The 20,647-nt window shown below is 35.9% G+C and overlaps 2 protein-coding genes across 2 annotated transcripts; one reads left to right on the top strand and one right to left on the bottom strand.

Moving 5' to 3' along the window:
• LOC144206770 (calpain-1 catalytic subunit) lies at positions 1-11,457 on the top strand. Its single transcript, XM_077731918.1, has 22 exons — positions 1-122; positions 694-953; positions 3,122-3,191; positions 3,746-3,864; positions 4,179-4,312; positions 4,385-4,559; positions 4,862-4,936; positions 5,082-5,167; positions 5,838-5,912; positions 5,978-6,138; positions 7,141-7,310; positions 7,591-7,602; positions 7,695-7,903; positions 7,991-8,036; positions 8,133-8,186; positions 8,301-8,358; positions 8,573-8,634; positions 9,161-9,229; positions 9,326-9,404; positions 9,502-9,618; positions 10,828-10,880; positions 10,944-11,457. Exons 2-22 carry the CDS (start codon positions 717-719, stop codon positions 10,968-10,970), a joined length of 2,088 nt encoding a protein of 695 aa, XP_077588044.1. The 5' UTR covers positions 1-122; positions 694-716; the 3' UTR covers positions 10,971-11,457.
• A 752-nt stretch (positions 11,458-12,209) lies between these two features.
• Positions 12,210-20,495, bottom strand: tpo (thyroid peroxidase). The gene is made up of 11 exons (XM_077731710.1): positions 18,898-20,495; positions 18,678-18,762; positions 18,411-18,571; positions 18,191-18,320; positions 17,720-17,849; positions 16,820-17,008; positions 16,089-16,577; positions 14,853-15,111; positions 14,054-14,224; positions 13,412-13,649; positions 12,210-12,876 (listed from the first exon to the last, which is right to left on the bottom strand). Exons 1-11 carry the CDS (start codon positions 19,052-19,054, stop codon positions 12,669-12,671), a joined length of 2,217 nt encoding a protein of 738 aa, XP_077587836.1. The 5' UTR covers positions 19,055-20,495; the 3' UTR covers positions 12,210-12,668.
• Positions 20,496-20,647: the final 152 nt, after the last annotated feature.

The following is a 20,647-nucleotide window of genomic DNA, read 5'->3' as shown; positions in this document are numbered from 1 at the left end:
TTAAATAACCACTGCCGCAGCCTCAGGCATGCTTTGGTATTATATAAAGTGACAAGCCTTGCCTTGTCTGCTCACTTCTGCTTCATTCACCTGCACACAAGACAACAACACCTGACTTCCCTGTGAGTTAATATTTTACATTCATAAACGAACAATATGTTATTGTTTTTTTAGTTAGCTTTCAGCCATTGTGCTTTATTGTGACATTGACTGATATTGGATGTCTTTAGATTACAGTGCACATACTGGAAATATATGCAGGTTGGTCGTCTAAAAAGTAAATTAAGAAATAACGCAAGTTTGCAAGGATTTTAAAATTATAAAGGTAAACAAAAACATTCTTTCTGTTCTGGATTAGCCACTCCTTTAATAACAGAACTTACTTTAATGGTATACAGTCTTTTACAATGTAGTTTAAATGGCTTTCCTTCAATATTACTATAATATGCAAGGGTTAAAGCACTTAATCAATTTAACATTACCATAAACAATCATAAGTGAAACCAGTTTAAGAGTAGTAAAACCGGATACGATCGTTTGTTTACATTACAAAGCTCATTAAAAAGATCGATTAAATGTTCGATGTAAATATACGCACGCCACGACAGTATATTTTACAGTGTATTATAACATCAGAGATTGCCTCTCTGAAGGAGACAAATTTGAATTAATCATCTAAAACTCCTATTCCAGAAGAGAGCTAAGACGCTACAAAGATGCTTTCTCCAGGCATTTGCACGAATTTTATGAATGCACGTCAAAGCAGAGATGGTTATGGGACAGTCAACAATCCTGATAAATTCTTCAAACAAGACTACCAAAGACTGACAGATTATTGTATCAGCCGGCAAGTACGCTACATCGATGACATGTTCCCCCCTGACAGAAGATCAATTGGTAATGATGTACTGGACACCTCTGACCTTCAGAATGTGGTATGGGTCAGACCACGGGTAAGCTTTTCAATCAACAATTCCCATGTTCTTACCATCTATAAAAAGGTGCCTGATGATCTCAGTCAAAATACGGTGGACCCTCAGAAGTATTAAACAAATCATTGATAGTTTACAGAAGTGTTTCCAAGTCGTTTTTGAGCTGTGGAACACATATATCGGAAGAATCTGAAGGCCCACTGCCAGCTAGAAATATTTTCATTTAGACTGTCAGCTTTATTTACAAAACAAAGTCATTCTCATCTAATTTTTGTCAAGTAGTATCATATAAAAACAAAAATAGTATTATTATATCTACTTTTTCACACAGACCTTACATCGCCTAAAAAGTTGAAGTCCTCGGGGCCAAACAATTTGGGTGATGTAAAAATAAGTAATGTACCGATTTTATTCTCATAATTTTATGACTTTTTCCCTCCTGATATGACTTTAATCTCCTAATATTTTGCAAAAAAAGTGGTTTTGTGGTAACACAGAAAGTTGATGCCCATGCAACGACACAATTTTCAGTTCACGGTACATTAAAAATAAGCAACAAAACAATATACTGTTGTAAGATTACAATTTGAATGGTGAAATATAACGATTTCAACCTTGTAATATTACAATGTGGCCTTATTGATAGTCATGCTTTAATTTGAATGTCGTAACTTTACCATTTATCTCTTGGAATATAACAATGTATGACTTCTTAGCAAGTAATTTTCCGCAGCACACCTGACTATTGCTCACAACACACCTGTGTGCCGCAGGCATAGTGGTTGGAAAACACTGGTCAACAGGCGTAATATTATAGATAACATTTTAGCACTCATACCTTACAGATGACTAAAACAATTACAGATATATTCGTTGACATAAAGATAAAACCTTTAAGCCTGTATTTGCTTTGAATACATAGAGACATTATTTCCTGCTGCTTTGAAAGTCGAATTCTTGACCATACTTACAATTTCAATTGCTTGAAAGTGCGTGTCCATTGTCAGACTTTGTATTTCAGAATATACAAACATTTCTAAAAGGTTAACATGTCTGGATTGCTGGTAGGCCAGTTCAGTACTAAAACAATGTGGCTTGGAACTGTTGCCTGGGCAGCATATATTGCTCCAAAAGCTCCATTTACTTTTTATTTTTTTTATGATTGTATGGTGCAAAGATTGACATGGTCATTAAATCGTTCCCTTGGAATTTTCTTTTGGATAGAGCATGTCATAATTTGTGGTTTGGGCGTGTTATATTGTGTGTCCTGTCCATGTGATCTCTCATTAGTTTCACCTGCTGAGTTTTCCTGCTTCCCTGCCCAATGTTTATTTTTGGAAGCTCCCTTTTTGTTGTTAAAGCTCAAGTTAGTGCACCCGCACTTCCTAATGTCTGCTGTTTGCGCTGCTTCCAACTCCATTCTACTCACCCAAGATAAATAACATGGTATTGCTCTGGGTCATTGTCTTGTGACATGCGGAAATTTATTGCGTATATGAAGACATTCTGCTTCTGTGGGTTTCATCCAAAAGTGACCTTCAACTCTCGCCACAGAAATTCAAAGCCAAGTATTTTGCTGATTTCAGAATTGGAACTTCTAAAAGTCAGATCATGGTCTAAAAAATGTGGAATGCCCTATTAAAGTGAAGGATGAGATCCCACCTAGGAATTTAAGTGTTTCATTCAAGTGAGGGACAACTGGAATATAAGGTCGACAGACCAATCAATTTTGCATCAACAGTAATTCAAGCTCTGTATCAGTCTATCTTGGTGAAGGGGCTCATCATTAACCAACTGATCTCCTACTGCATCATGTCGGTCATCTGGTAAGGATTCAGCAGATAGAATTCACTCCTCCACATCGAAAGGAGCCAGATGAGGTCGCTAGGTGATTTGGTTTGGCTGGTTCCAAGGTGGTGTTCCAGGGATGTACCACTTAGAGGAGGCCCCGAGAACCTCTTAATATATAGATGTATTGAATTTTTAAAAAATGGTTTATACATGTTTAGAGGGTCCACTGTCTTTTTTAAGGTATACTAAAACAAACATGTTTTTATGTTTGAAAGCCTTTAAATGTTCAGTTTTCTTTGAAACATTAATACCAAAATATGAGTAAATTGGAAACACATTTCATAATGCTACAGTATTCTTTTTTTTAAAACATCACTTGTTGACTGTTTCTATTGCAGAGATTGGTTGCCAACCCAAATTTTATTGTTGATGGCATCTCAAGGTTTGATTTTGGTCAAGGTGCTGTCGGTAAGAAAATGTATTCATTCTTTCACTGTCATTTGTGATGATAGATCTCCAATCATGTGGCCCTTTATATTTGTTTGCTGTCAATTTAAATGAGTTTATCAATCTGAACTAGTTTAAATAGATTGGAGGTCTAGTTCTCTCAATAAGTACCTCAATTAAAACTCTTTATGTGAGTTTATCACTAGTAGACATGCAATTAGTTTGAAGTGAGAGGGTTACTGGTGAATGAATATTCGTTCATTTGCTGCCACCCTACTAGTTTAAATGAGTTGGACTTCTAATTCTCTAAATAGCAGCCAATATGTACCTCAATTAAAACACTTTAAATGAGTTTATCATTAGTAGAAATACAGTTTACTTGAAGTGAAGGGGTCAGCAGTGAATGAACAATTGTTCATTTGTTGCCACCCACCCTGTTCGCAAGGATTGGATGGCTAGTGGTACCAATGGCTACCACTAACTTCTAAACAGCTTCTCACACAGCCATTGCTTTGCATGAATCATTAAGAACTTGGCACCTCTTCACAACTATTCATCAAAATGTTTTCTTTTAGGAAACTGTTGGTTTCTTGCATCATTGGGTGCTCTGACATTCCAGAGAATTGTTTTTGAGCATGTTGTTCCACTGAAGCAAAATTTTGAGACGAACTATTGTGGACTGTTTCACTTTCGGGTAAATATATTATGCATACTAGTGACATTTCTATTCAGGTAAAAATATGTATTTACTTGTATTTTTTATTTTCTCATTATGCTTTCAGAGCAATTACTGTATTCAAGCAGTTTTTTTATTAGTGTTATATTCATAATACATTCATTTAATTAAGTACAGCTATTAATTATCTTATTTTATGATCTTTTTCATATGTTGTAATAAAGAGTTTCCCGTATGGAAACTACAATTAACAGTGGTTGACCAGTTAAGAACCTGCAAACTAACAAAATTAATTTATCGTTTTTCTGACTTTTTGTTTTTTTACCTCTTAGTTCTGGAGGTTTGGCAGATGGGTAGATGTTGTTATTGATGACAAGCTTCCAACAATCAATGGCAGACTCATTTTTGCGAGATCGAAAGACCCAACAGAATTTTGGCCTGCTTTGTTGGAGAAAGCTTATGCTAAGTATGAACATACTATATATAATTTTCATAAAACTATGTCTAATTTGCAGCTAATTCAATGTGCTTCTCTTAGAGTGTGTGGTTCCTATGCAGACATGAATTCTGGACAACCCAGTGAGGCATTAGTGGACTTCACAGGAGGTGTTCACGTTTGTATCAATTTGTCAGAGCCACCCTTAGAACTTTGGGACCTTATGTGCAGAGCTGGACAATCCACATCATTGATGGGATGTGGCACTCCTCAAGGGGTATAAACACACCATACACTGTTCTTAATCCTAAAAAGAGTTTAAGAGAGGTTGAGGAAAGGAATATTTCTTAGGATTGAACCTTTATATGAGGCCGACTCAAGATCGTACATGCCTTTTATTAACAATGTGAGTACAAGATCAGAGAAGCAAGAAAAGCTTAGTGTCAGAAGAAAGAGAAGCCTAGTGTAAGAAGTCTTTTATCAATCAAAATGAGGGAGTCACTAGCAAAATAATTTTCTGTGCTGTTCTGACATGTCGTATTATGTGATTAATTAAAACATACCTGCTGTGATTTATAGGAAACATCAGCCAACACTGTTTTGCCAAATGGATTAGTCCAAGGCCACGCCTACACGGTCACAGGCGTCAGACAGGTGAATTTGGGTGACTGTTTTTTTTTAAAAAAAATTCCAGGACTGCCTCTGATCACTTTTGTCTCATGTGTGAGAAAATTAATTTAACTTGGTTCAAAAAAGAACGGAAACTAATGTGTCGCTCTTTGTTGGATTTATGAGGCAGATGATGAGTCGAGGACAGGCAGTAAATCTAGTACGCTTGTTAAATCCCTGGGGCAGGGGAGAGTGGAACGGGGACTGGAGTGATCGGTAGGTAACAAATAATCATTGGAATGTGTATCTTTTATATGGTTTTCTAGAGAAAAGTACAATTAGTAAATGTTGACTGACTTTAAAACTTTGTCAGTTTTTTGTCATATTCTATATTGAGTTAACATAAGTCGTTCCCCAATCTTTAACACTACGACATAAATCCTTTAAAAATAAGTACTATTCCGTTTTTGTATGAAATATGTAAGCATACGTATGCAAAAACAAGAACAAAGATAAGTATACAATTTATCAAGCCTTTTAAATGAATATCAATGGGATAAAATTGCGAGTAGCAGCTTAACAAACATACGTATACATGCACAACAACTTAAAATAACGTTACATACACTGAGAAAATTAAAGAAACAACTAGGTGATGGGTTAGGGTTAGGCACTTTTCCAAAGAAAATATCATATACATGTATAGTGAATTTACATTTCAGCGGATGTTTGGTTTCATATGATGTTTTTGTAACTTGGATTTTTTATGTAACTTGGAGCATCGAAGCATTTTATAACCTGAATATTTTGTATGTAGAAGCATTTGTAAGTAAAAGGTACAAGAGGTTATTTTGGACTTATGCTTCCTATTACTCGTCCTCTGATTGTAAATGTTTGCTGCATTATTTCTATTGAAGCCCAATATGCTTCTTGTCCAAATTTGCAGATCACTTTTGTGGAAAACTGTGAGCCCAGAAGATCGACATTTGTGCCTTTCTGTCGTTAATAACGGGGAGTTCTGGTAAGTGTGTTTAAATGAATGTGATAATGCTCATCAGCAATTCTAATGAACAATGATTCCACCAGGATGAGCCTGGATGATTTTTGTGGATTCTTCAATGAACTTGACATTTGCTGTGTGTGTCCTGATTTTCTTGATGGAGAAACTTCCTGCCATTGGAAGGCATCCGTCTATGAGGGCAGATGGCTTGCTGGGAAAACTGCTGGAGGCTGCTTAAATAACCTTGGTACTTTTTTTAACATCTCAAATTCATAAATGCATGGATGTGCCATACTCTGTTCCAACTTGATGCAGGAAAGACAGAAGTAATCATTTTGGGGCCCCGAAAATAGCTTTCATTCTGGTTCAAATTTAACTGACTGCTACAACTAAAATAAAAAAAATCTTGGTATGTTTATTTACTCAGATCTGAACTCAACAGCCTGCACACGTATCTCTAAATCATCCAATTACCATGGACAAAATGTCTAAACAAGACATTGAAAAACATATATGTGCAGTAATTTTCAGAAGATTGGATTATTTTAATTGTTTATTTACAGGTCTTGACAAATAGTCAATCAGGATGCTGCAGCTAATCCAGAATGCTGCTGCCTGAGTCCTCACAAATAAAAGGAAAATGGACTATATGACACCAGTCAGGAAATAACTCAACTGGCTTCTGGTCAGTCAAGGATAGACTATCAAATCTTATTTATTTAGTTTGGACCAAAATACATGCTTAATGTGTTTAACCACATTGAAACATTCAGACGCCCTAGGTTATCTGGAACTCGTTTGTTGTGTGTTCCAAAAACAAGAACCAGGCAGGTTGAAACTGGATTAATCTAAATTGTGCAATAAATTAGATGAAGATCTGAGATGTGCTTAAATGGTTAGTTCCTTTAATTCAGGACTAAACACATCAATTGCAAATGAATTTCCCTAACCTTCCATAATGTTTAAATCTGCAATGAATGACTTCCCAGTTGAGTTTTTGATTGTGTCTTCCTGATTTTAATGTAATGCAAAGCAAAGTGAATTTTTGTTGTTGTTGTTGAATTTTGTGATAAAAATACATTTGGTTTGCCTCAATTATTTAGCTCCAATCCCCCTTCACTACTTAAACCCATATTTCCATTTTGTTTTATTTGCTTTTATTCCAAAAGCAAAACGGTTTTGAGACAGTTTTAAAACTACTTATAGGATTTTCTTGGAATCATTGACTAAATGTTTGTTTACATTTCAGGGGAGAGCTTCTGGACTAATCCACAGTATCGAGTCAAAATTGACCAACTTAAACATGAAAGCGATCCAGACCAATTTGATAAAAACATGTTGGTGTCCCTAATGCAAAAGCCAGACAAAAGAAACAGAGCCCTGGTCAAAAATCTCTACATTGGAGTATCAGTATTTCAGGTTAGTATATATTGTGCTGAGTCAGTCATTATTCAAATATATAATATTCAAACATTAAGTGATCATATTGTACTGCCATTGGTGCCAATAGATGTCCAATCCAATTAGAGTGGGAGGCTGACAGCGTTCAAACAATCTCTGCCAGACCTTCCAGTTAAATTGGACAGGTGTTAAATTGGACAGCCAATCAGTAAAGTCATGTAAAATTCCCTCTTTTTTGCTTCTCCCTTCTCCCCAACTCCAACTTTTTCTACCATCATCAATTTTCATCAAATTTCAGGTCCCAGAAGAAGTTAGTATATTCATTTTCCATAATCAGTATCTACTATATCGCACTACTATGAATATTGACTGCCGTATCTTTTCAATTACATTTAATTATAGTTCAAGGAAGAAAAAGGGAACTTTCCAACAGCTTTTTTTAGAAGAAACAAACCTGTTGTGACAACAAAAGACTTCATAAATGCTCGTGAAGTGATGGAGTTTGTCAAAGTGGATCCCGGGGAATACCTCATTGTACCATCGACTTTCAAGGCCAATCAGACCGCTTCCTTCATCCTGACCATCCTCTCTAAGGCAGACACGGATGTCCAGTAAGTAGTTTGTGTTAAGTCCAAAATTATGGACTTATGTACATTTCAATACAGCTGTCTACATTTGAAAAAAATGTATCCCAACAGTGAGACTTCTGGTGGCCATAACTCAGGACAAAAAGAAGTTAAAATGGTTGTTTTATAAGATCATTTGATTCAATAATTCAATCATTCTGAACTATTATTTTGTTTAAAATGTACACTCAAATTAACACTAATTGTCTTTTAGACCAGATACGTTGATGATGAGAAGGGAATGTTGTTCCAGCAATTATTTGATCAGGTAATGAACTTACATCAACTGACGCAGTTTGAACTTGACTTGTTTGTTTTCCCAATAAGCAGCTTGACATACAGTATGTCATTTCAAAAAGTTAAACGCACTATTTCACATCAGGTTGATGACGTGGATGCAAATCTGCTACAGAGACTTCTAAATGAAAAAGTCTTGAATGGTAAGTGCTGTTTATTTTTCGCAGAAATGCTTTGAGAATTTACTTACTGTATTTTCACGTCTATAAGGCGCACTTAAAACATTTTCTCCAAAATAGACAGGGCGCCTTATATATGGGAAAAATGTCACTCATTGAGGGTGCGCCTTATAATGCAGTGCGCCTTATAGTCGTGAAAATACGGTATATGTATCTGATATCCCATTTTGTTTTGTAGGAGACTTGAAAACTGGGGGATTCAGTATTGATGCATGCCGTAGCATGGTTGTACTGATGAATGTATCCTTTTTTTCTGTTTTTCAAATCAGGATACGCCTTCCCACTTAGTGTTAAAAAAACAATTCTAGAGTATTTAATAGGTAATATGAATCAACAGTTGAGTCATCTGTCTCCACAGTTTAGTAATGTGCGTACAGAAAACTTTGTTTATGATAAAAGGCCAACAGATGACCAAACTGTATATACCGATTACCAATGAAAAATATTTTTTTCTGCCCTATTACTAGGCTCCAGCACCCACCGCAAACCTTGCAAGGGAAAGTGGAACAGATGATACCTGAATGAATTAATGAATTTTTTTTTTTACCAAAATACAATCTGCATTTTAACATTTTATTCTAAACCCCAAATTCACTAAACTTGGGAAGTTATCTAATAATTAAATAATAGTGTAATAATTTTCATGATCAAATTGTTACATTCATCTCTTTATACATTATCCCATATTTTTATATTTTCAAGTTTGTATTCGAAGTAGTATTAAAAATGATTCTGCTGGTCTTACACCTTGATTTTCATTTAAAAGACAAACTTCAACAACAGACTTAGCACTGGGGAGCTTTATAGCTTGTGGAAGAAGGTTGTGAAGTACAAGGTAAATGCAAAATTCAACTAAAATGTAAACAGACAAATTTACAGACTATATGTATCAATATAGTGCAGTAGTTGCTGATTAATCCATTTTTTCCAGGATATTTTCCAGTCTGCTGATATGTCAACAAATGGAGGACTCTCTCAGAGTGAGCTGAAGAACGCCATTTTTTCTTTAGGTAAAGTAAAAGGGTAGTGCTTTCTTTCTAGATTTGATCAATTGATTGTCAATCTGCACTCACTACACATGATGCATTAATTTTTTCCAATTTTTAGGAATAAGGGCCAGTGATAACATGTTAAATATGTTAACTGTGCGGTATGGGACTTCCTCTGGACATGTCACACTGGAGAACTTCATCACTTTAGCTCTTCGCATTGTCTCTATGAAAAGTGGGTGCATTCTTTCATTCTTCCATTCATATGGTGAAATCTGCCAGTTTGCACATTTTTACCTCTTTCCCTGCATTTGACAGTGATAGACATTCAGTTATGAGTTCATCATTAAGAGGTGTCCAGTCCATTTTAGGTTGGGGCAGTGGGAGTGAAGGAAAGTTCATTCATTTGTTTCCAAACCCCTCACTTCAAATGGATAGGACGTCTATCGCTGTCAATGGCAGTGAATGAAAGTTAACAAACGTATGTTCCTTAATGAATGTTTGATATTCTGGGTCAGTATTTTTTTTTTTTAGGGCAGGCGCTCAAAATAATTTTTTAACTACTGTGGTGGCAGCTCAGTGAAATTGTGGTTAGCACATCTGCCTCACATTTCTCTGAGTGACAGTTCAATCCCTGGTGGATAGCAACCTTCCAGTGTGTAGCTTACATGTTCTTCCCGGATTTAGCGGGTTTTCTTTGGGTACTCTAGTTTCCTCCCACATCCTAAATAAAATATGCATGGTAGGCTGGTTGAACTCTCTAAATTGCCCCAAGGTATGAGTGTTAGACCGGAGTACTGAAAGAAAAACCACGCTAGGCCAGAGAGAACATGCAAACTCCACAAAGTGAGGAACCACCTGGGATCAAACCCTCGACCCCAGAACTCTGAGGCCGGCATGCTAACCCCTGGATTTTTGTTTTTGTTGTAAATATCCCACAACACATTACGAACAAACACTGTGTGTTAACATGTTATATCATCAATTTTTAAGTATTTCTTCTTTCATTTTGTGGTCCTCTTATCCTCACAAAAGGGAAAAAGTGCACTAATATCCATGGAAAAATAGCAGGATATGGAGCAACATCTAGTTGTCTAGTAGTTTACTCTATTTTGAAACATTGTACTTCAAATTGTGATCTAAAAATGACTGTAAATGGACAGTAAAACATGTATAAGTATTTTTTGCTGTATTGAACTCTTACAGGAAGAATACTTTGGAATGCACTTTGTGTATATTGAGTAATATTCTGATAACCAGCATTTTCTTCAAATGAACTCAAATTTGGTAACTCTATGATTTGATGAAGTATTATTATATGAAAATATTTTACCTTCACAATTATAATAACTTGCAGTGTTGTAAAATCTTGTGTATCAAAGCCATGCCTTTTATTATCAATTTTAACAATTACCCCCTTCCTCTTTTTTCCCCCTGCTATTAGAAATATTTGACCGTTTTTCTGATGGAATGAATCTGGTGCTTCCTGAATTAGAGGTAAAAATACCATGTACCTGACAGCGAGAGGTTTTAAGATAAATATGTATTTCTTTGTTTCAGTGGATGCAACTCTCAATGTGTGCCTGAAGGTGATGTTAGCTGAAAACCTAAAAACATTGTGATTGTTTCAGATAAAGGGGAAGTACTTGTCATTAATTTCTCCATCCTTTTCAGCAGTTTTTAATGCTAAGTTAAAACTTTGACTTTTTGTATTAATACAACTGATAGCATTCATTTGAAAAATGATACAATACATAGGTAGAGCTTTTTAAATAGGTTTGCATTATTATATCTTAGATGACGCATGTTGATATACATAAGTGCATGAATGGTTGTTTGTATTTCAGAGAATTTGAAGCACTTAGGGGGGAAAACAAGTTGAAAAAAAGAAATTATGTGAGATCATACAAACTATACACATAGATGAGCCAAATAATCTGAACCAGTATCTCCTGACTTTGCAAGATAGAAACGTGATACTACATGTAGATCTGCAAATGCCAATTTCATTGTTTGTTTACGCACTGTTAATTGTAATATTAGATATTGAATAAATATATTCCATTCACTTTTACACATTTCTGTACATCTCATTTGTTACATACTGTTTTTGTACTTGGTAGACTATATTTGGGGATTTGAAAAAAGTCAACAAATGAATATATTTGTCAAACAGCTGTGCAACAAAGTGGACAGGATGGATATTTGGGAGCTTTTTTTACTTTATAATATTTTATCATTAAACTAAAAAATGTGGAATCTTCATCATAATCCCAAACTTTTATCTTTATTCCTAAATTGACCAGTTCTCCTGTATCCGACTGCAGACACAAATAATGGAAAATATTAAACATTATCAGTTGAAAGGATACGACAGCTTAGCAAACTAAGAAATATCATCTACAGTCCATATCAGTGGCGTATTCTAATAGAAAATTAATCTGTTCTCTAAGGCAATTGTTTTAATAAGGATGTATATATATATATATTTTTTTTTAAATGCTTCCAGATTTGGAAAGTTGTTTAAAACATGATTTAAATGTATTGTCTGCCTGGAAAGTAACGAGAATAGCATAATTTCTTTTAATGATCTGCTGCTTCCTGAGGAAATTAATTGGCATGGTTATTACACATCAATCTGAATTGTGTGTAACACATGCAAGGCTACCAGGGACAACTTTGGACGTTAAGAATATGTATTGAGTAAACTGTATTCATTATCTTTGTATAACCACATTTTTACCAGCAGATGGCTGTAAAGCCTCAGTCAATGTATTGCCTAAATCTGCACAGACATGAAGTAATGATATATGAACATTAACATGAAGTAATGATATATGAACATTAACCTGCGAGATGACAATCTTAAATAAAGTATTTGACATTCCACACTCATATTTTCCTAAATATTCCCCAAATATTTCCAATTTGGAAGTTTGTCGTTCCATTTACATTCCTTACAAGCAATGATGGTGCCACCCATTAATTTAAAGGTATAAGAGGAATACAAGGGCCGTCAGTTTGCAAAGTAATGGCAACAATAAAAGATATTGAATAATGACTACAACAACAATGTAGTCAAAGTTTTAACAAATTCTCATTTGAAATTCAAAACGCTAACTTTGGTATAAAACAACATAAACAGCAAATAACATGGAAAAATAAGTGTTAAGGCAGCTTACCAAAGGTAGATTTGGCATTTTTCTTTTCTTTTACTTAAAAATAATGATGATACTCATCAGTGCTAAACAGATATCAGATGTAAAAATATTACACAGCATACCTTCACTTTTGTTCATCTCTCCATGCCTCCAGATTCATTTCTGGTAAAGTGTTGCATAAAACATACGATGAGGGGTACTTTTCGAATACAAAGGCATCTGTTGGGACTTCTGTGATGTCAGTATTGTCACAAATGATCTTAGACAGTGACACTTTTAACAATTCATCCCGCTGTGGTCGGGTAAATATACCATCTGCCTCCCACCAAAACCTTTAATTAAAAAAAAAGAAAAATTAAATTCTCATAATGAATACTAAGTCCTGAATTAAAGAAAATATTTTGGGGGAATGAATATAATTAGAAGGATTAATGTATTGTCATTCCCCTTTTGCCCTGCGATTGGCTGGCCATCAATTCAGGCAGTCCATCGCCTAGTGCCCGTAATTGTCTGGGATAGGCTCCAGCACCCCCTGCGACTCTTTAAGGGCAAGTGTTTCGGAAAATGAATGATATGTATTCCCCACTACTTGAAGTTATATTTTTAAAAGGCAAATCCAGACCGCAAAGAGTTAAAGTAAATCTGAATAGGGATTAAATTTTGGATTAATAAAGCCTATAAATCTAGGAGCATTTTGGGCCAGAATTTGTAATCTGTTTGACATGGAACAACAAAACAACCTGCAAAATACCATCTAGAAAATAACTATAATGATGTTCTTTGTATTTTTTTTCAATTAAATTGTTATAAAAATGATTGTATTTTTTTAATGATGTCAAACTTGTAAATTTCTTGAATTGGTCTCACCTGTCACCATCACGTAGTGCTTTCATCTGCTTTGCAATCAGACACGCAAACACAGGACCAGTTCTTGAGCCCGGAAGAAACGTCTCAACAAGTCCTCCGAGCCAAACGTCAATGTTGTCAGGATGTTTGTAAAGTTGAAGGATCTTCTCAGCAACACTCGCATTACTCACAACTTGTTTCAAGTCTGTGAGTGTTTTGATGCGCTCCATTCTGCACAATTCTCTCCAATCGTTGTATCCTGAAAAATAAATGGCAAATGTCCTACTATTTGTATATTGGGTAACAATCTACATAGTATAGTCACCTATGACAATATAGTGATGTCTAATTTGTGATGAAGAATGTATTTTATTTTTGAACACATTGTCTTCCATCAACAATGCTAGACGTCTAATCAATTTGAAGTGGGAGAGTTGGCAGCAATACCAATGATATCATTTTAGTCTCGTATTGGAACCAAGCCTCAGCAACCCTAGTACTGTCTGTACATCATTTTCTCAAGAAGTGTATTTGCTTTGCAAATGTGATAAAGAACATCATCTCAGTATTTCGAGTGAATTAGAATTGACCAGTTTTTGGGGGATTAGGCACATACTATAAAAATCCTTGAAGAATGCATCAAATTTGTCCCTCGAGACAAACCTGGAAGGCCATGATCGCGCCCTCTCTGAAGGTTCAGTGAAGCCAAGTCCATCTCTTGCGGAATAGTTAAAACAACCAGCCTCTCTGTCAGCTCATCTGCCAATAAATTGTTTGAATGAAGAGCTGCTGCTTCTGTTCCAATTGCACCTCTGAGGATTGGGTCAATCCCGCCTGTAAATAACATTTTGAACAATGGAAATAAATAAAATACACAGGTATCTCTACCTATGAATGCTTCAAAATAGAGATTTTTCAGGTAACGAAACATTTTGTAAATAATTATTCCAAGATTTGAGCTAGGCCAACCAATGTCGTGAGTGCATACTTGAGCTGAGGTGCTTTTGATTAGTTTTTGTTTGGTTCAGTGTTGTGGTGACATGTTAATGGCTTAGTAAATAGTTTTCTTGTATTTTTGGTATTTTTTTGCATACATACATCGTACCTATTTCATGCAAAATTGATGTATACTGTTATAAAATTAAAGGGTTCACAGTGGGTAGAATCGATGGCGATAGAAAAGAAGGAGGAAAGAAAGGAGGATGGATATTGTGTACAGGTAAAAAGGATTTTTGGTGAGTAAAACATAGCTATATTCTTAAATAATATTTCAATTGTATGAAGTTATTATTGATTTTTTTTTATGTGTTGCAAGCTGTAGCTCCAGTAGAGGTTTTATAGCCATAAAATATTTTTTGAGGGTTGGATTGATTCGCTGAAGGCGTCACTAGGAAATTCACGAACCGCCACTGGTAAAAATATAAACCCTCATCTGTCCACAGTTTCATAAAATAACTGTCACCTTCTTTGATTATTCTCCATGGACTGAAGAAGGTTTGATGTAGCATCAAGTTTGGGAAATGTTCATGCTCCTGGTAGCTTTCATTGAGTCTCCTAACAATTGGGGAAATAGTTGCATGACCAAATCGGAAGGCTGCCGTGGCAAAAACATTAGAGGCTGATGGGTCCACCGTTGAGTCATATCCTTTATATGGTCCAATGTAATCTTCAAAGAATTCTTCACCAATTATTTTGGGAAGATAATCTCTCATGGTTATAATCTAAAAAAAAAAAAAAAAAACAATTTAGTAATTCAGTTTTGAAAACCAAACGATAGCACACCATTGGCATCAGTAAGTGAAAGTTGAAAAAAAAGTATCGAGTAACATGAATGGGGGGGCTGGAGCCTATCCAACCTAAAGGACCCTTGACCCAAGAACAGTGAGGTGGACACACTAACCACTCACTCCCAACAGGGTGCCTTTTTATTATTTTATGTTTTTTAAAGTTAACTAAAGCGGAGTTATGTCCACATTTGACAATGTCTTATCTGGATATATTTGTTTCAATTTTCTTTTTAATTTATGATTTTTTAAAAACTTTACTACTCACTTAATGTGACTTTTATGTAACTGTGTGTTTTTGTTTTTAATTATATTTCTTAATCCTGTCTTTTCACATTATATAAATCAGTCTGAATCACCTCGAGTTGAATCGGGATGTATTTTTTTTTTGCATTGCCTTCTATCTTTATTGTTTACCTTTAGTCAACCATCCATCGCACCATTTTACTTGCAGTGTACAATAATTGCATACAATTTTAAATACTGCATCCAAGAATAATGCTGTTGAATCAAAACAGAAATTACATGTTTATTTATAGCTCTTATATTCCCATTCTGTCAAATATATAATCATTGCAAATTTCCTTGAAAAATAGTGATGTAATATTGAGGCTACATCACCCACTCCTATAAAGATTATTATTATACCCTAAACCAGACCTGGGAAATCCGGTCCACTAGGACCCTTGTGGATGCAGGTTTTTGTTCCAACCGATCCAGCATAGACAGTTTACCTAATTAGATTTCTGCTGGAACAAGAAACACCTGACTGCAATTCAATGATTGCACTTCTAAGATACCAGATTGGTGGAAAGATGTCCTTTTATGGGTTGGCACGAAAACCTGCACCCACTGCGAGACAACATCAACAGCATGTTACCATTTATATACTTATATGCAGTGATTTACAGTACCTGGTGAAGAGCCCCAATAATCTTGCGTGTTTCTTCATACAAAGTGGACGCATTCCAGTGATTGTTGAGATTTTTAAGTTTCTGAACTATTTGATTGTGTTGCCTCACCCACAGTGTATGCAAACTGGTCAGAGGTAGGCCTTCGTTGACCCGGCTGTCTCCGGCACGGAAACATGCTGAGTTTTTCTTGCTGTGGAGACATTCTGATTCCAGAGATTCTTCAAAAGGAAGGTAAGGCCTTCCATGTTTGTCCTCAACGTGTTGATTAACACGCAATTTCCCATTAAACCCATCGAGATCTCGGAGAAAGTTGTTCATTTTTTGACTTGAGCCATATACCACTGAAGCATCAATGAAGGATGTTATGGCATTGATCTGTTGTTGCTGCAAGGCTTGAGAGATGTTAGGGAGAAAGACTTTGAAGCAGGCTGGTAAGGAGCGATTGAAAGGTATGCAGTTTTCTGGACTTGAGACGTCATCAGGGGCCTGCTGGAGAAAATTTTGAGATAAAATTTAGTATGTTTTTGTTGGTGATACAGCTATGGTGAGTAGAACTTTTGTCTTGTGTTTTGGTATTTAGTAAAAAGGGAAATTAATATTAATATAAAGACCTATTGACAGCAATACACATCCATTTTGTCCTGAAGCGATAGTTTGCTCATAGTCCATTACTGTCAATGGCAGCCAAAGAGATAATAATACTATCATTATACTATGGGGGTTACATTTACCTGGATTGGAAAACAGGGATACACATTTTTGCAAGTGTTCAGGCAGTCATCATCAGGTTTTCCAGGGTTTTGAGGGGTCAGTGTTATATCATGATCAATGTACTGGCCCCACTCAACAAGCATGTGAGAGTATCTGTCATCTTTATATTTGAAAGCACTCTCTATGATATTTCTGCTGACGTCTTTGGGCTGTGGGAATTACACATTATGAATATGTAGAGATTCTTAGATGCCAGGAGCTCAAAAGCAAAATACATCATCTCTTACAAAGCAATGGGACACTAAAATAAATATTATATTAAATGGAGCAGGGGTTGGGAACCTTTTTTTGTCAGAGAGAGCCATAAACAATTCATATTTTTAAATCTAGTTCCTTAAGAGCTACATTCATAATTTAAAAGTGAAAATAGATGAAAATGTGTGCACTATTAACTCAACAAAAAAGTCTTAAAAGCAATTTTGGTACGCTGATGCTAATCTTTGGGTATGAAAGAGTGTATTCATGGAGAAAGGAGTCTAATAAAAAATAATACAAATATATAGATTAAAACAGCCCTAGCTAGAGGTCGTGTTCGACATTTTAGCTTACAGGTTAGGGCAGACCAATATACACCCATCCAAAGAGCCACATATGGCTTGCGAGCAATGGGTTCCCTACCCCTGATGTTAAGTTCACTCAACCTAAATCAAACCTAAATTACAGTAATAGTATTGGTAGTAGTAGTAGTGGTGATTGGGGGTTGTGTTATACTACTACTAGATAGAGCTGTGCTCAAGGGAACTTCTTCATACCATGGTTAAACAAAATTCATCCATATGCTATGACGCATCACATTATATGGCCATTTGCTGGCCTTTGAGAAAATTGAGTGCTGAAAATACGGTAATTGTGCTAGTTACCATTGGAAGCTCGAATCCATTATATAGCCTTCCTTTGTTCCAACCTTTGGGTTGTCGCACTCCATCTTCATATTGAGGTGGGAGCCACCTGATCAAAGGAATGTTAGCTGCTCCCCAGTGTTGATTATATCTGGCAAAAAGCAAAGAAAGATTGAAATGAGAAACAGTTCAATGTCCCTGTGACTTTCCATAACTATCACTAGCAAAGTCCAAAACATTTCTTCCAATCGTGCTCTCGAGGGAGCCCCAGGAAGGGGCACTTTCTGTGATTGTGAGCGTGAGTTGTTGTCTTTTTCTTAGTGCCATGCGATTGGGTGGCAACCAATTCAGGATTTCCCCAACCTCCTACCCGTGGTTGGTTGGGATAGGCTCCAGCACCCCTTACAACCCTTGTGAGCGGTATGGAAGAAAAAAAGAATTAAAGTACAACGACAACAAAATGAAAGAAAACTGATAATGTCACATAACTACCTGTTGTTGCACATGCCATTAATGGAGCGGTATTTGGTGAATTGGCTATGATGGCAGTCACTTGCATGTACTGGAGGTGGACATCCTGACAGTTCTGCAATCAGTTCCATATGCTCCCAGGAAAGCAAACCTTGATCAAAAGAAGCATGTCAAAGAGCTTTAATAATGAAAAAAGCTTCTAATAGCTAATAATAAAGAGTCAAGTAATGTTTGAACTTACCTGTTGATGTGATATCCCGTTTGTATCTCTGCTTCAATTTTTTATCAAGGGCTTGCAGAGTTGACTGAAAAACTTCAGCAGCTCGTCCAATCTCTCGAGTCTCTGTCTCAGTTTGTCGATTAAATGCATAACCACGGATAGACGACAAGGGTGAACTTTGTCTGTGCCCACAAATGAAAAGAAATGTGTAGTTATGTATAAGTGGAGCCATTTGGAGGATTTTTTTTCTAATAGAAAAGGTGATATTGAGTTTTTCATGTTCATTACCTTTGTCTGATCGGAAATGCTTTTCCATTAAGCATTTCAAGACTTTCTTGATATGATGTCATTATTAATTTTAGCATACTTGTTTCTGTAAAGTACATGACAAAACAATTTGAAAGGGTGAATAGTATTACTAAATGCTTGCATTATTTAGTATCTTGAGAATCATTTTTATACAAAATTGAAATTGATTGTAATAATTAATAATGAGGAAAATACTTACTGTTGAAAGTGTTGACTTCATCATTTGATATAATCGTGGAAGAAATGCAGACGAAAACCATGCTCAAATACATCAACTTGCAACAAACCATTTTATGAAAGATAAAGTTTATTGTAAAACCTTGTACTTTAGTTTGGTCTGTAATTCTCAACAACATCCTTATGTGTGTGGAAGAATCAGTAACCGAGGCTTAAATAAACTATCCCACACTAGAATGAGTTTGGTGAAGGGGAGAAAAAAAGAAAAAAAACAACACATTATATTTAACCCCCTGTCCACCTCTGTCAGCTGCCAGATGTCGATAACAACCACAGACAAAATATCATCTGGCTCATGAACCGTGATAAACACATTTTGCACAGGTAAAAACAAGAAATGTCACTTCAAACAGTTAAATCTGACAGAATTCAAATGCATCATAATTGGACAGATATGTGGCAGCCATTGGTGGGCTGTCAAGGGCTGCAAGGCCTTCTCTGTTGGTGTAAAAAATATCTGAATCACAGAGTGATGTGAATTATATTTTGTCCATTAATTCTTATCAAATATTTCAAAATTGTCCGTTAGCTTCTTTTCATTGCTTTTCACCTGAGTACTCTGTTCCCAGGTGTGTGTTTTCATATTTAAGCATTTAATCAATAACATTTCAGCCATTATTTGTTGCAAAGGTCAGAAATCTACCTGGAGGCTTTCACAGTCAGTTCTGCAAGCTCGGAGCATAAAATAAGCGTCGCTAAAACTGTTGCTTTAACCCAGTGGTCTCAAATCGGTTCCACATAGGGCCGTAGTGGGTCCTGGTTCTTTGTTCCAACCGATCCAGTGCCGACATTTTAACCAATCCGGTGTCTTTAAAATAAGTAGCACCTGACTCTAATTAACTGATTGCACTTGCAAAAGGTATCCTTGTTGAGTTGGAATGAAAACCTGCACCCACTGCGGCCCTTTGAGGACCGGTTTGAGACCACTGCAGTTTAACCAATCAGATTTCGAGTTGGTTTCACTAACGCCTTCTCGCAGGCGTAGGGATAAGTCATCGCTTTCACAAGTGATTGAGCCGACTACTCAATGCTACCGAACTATCTGTAGCAAGCTGCAAAAGCAAATCTACGTATCCTAAATAATATTTCTATTGTATGAGGTTAATATTGACGCTTTTATGTCTCGTAGCTGCAGCTGCAGTAAAGATTTTACAGCCATAAAATAGTAATTGAGGGTTGGATCGATTCAGATGTAGCAATCCTGAAGGCGTACATGCACAAAAAATAAACCGTTCTTTCAACACAAATTTAGGCACGTCCCTGACCATATGATAAGGTTTGTACAATGCTTTTTAAAAATGTTATTATATTTTGTACCCATGGCTCTCTATTTTTTGGGCCTTTTCTAATTTGGAAATACAAAAACAAAGATTTGGACTCCCTTCAAATGTTTAGGCGACAAACGCAAATGGCCTTCTTTGTGCGTAATTGCAGGCTTTGAAGTGGCTCTAAATAAATTTTCCCACATATTGTGATTTTAGCATTCAGACTTCAGTGGCGTCAACTATGAGTCATGGTCTGCTGACAGCTAAGAATTGTACTTGAAATTCATCCTTGACTCTTGTGCTAATGCAACATCTTGTAGCTGTGTAGCAGGTTGGTTAATCACATCTTTTTCTTTCAGAAATAAATCTCTTTAACTTTGACTTGTATATTTATTAAATAAATCAAATTTACACTGAGGCATTATTTAACTAAGATACACGGAAGGC

Source organism: Stigmatopora nigra, chromosome 13, assembly GCF_051989575.1.
Source record: "Stigmatopora nigra isolate UIUO_SnigA chromosome 13, RoL_Snig_1.1, whole genome shotgun sequence".
NCBI lineage: Eukaryota > Metazoa > Chordata > Actinopteri > Syngnathiformes > Syngnathidae > Stigmatopora > Stigmatopora nigra.
This window is presented reverse-complemented; position numbering and strand designations above follow the sequence as displayed.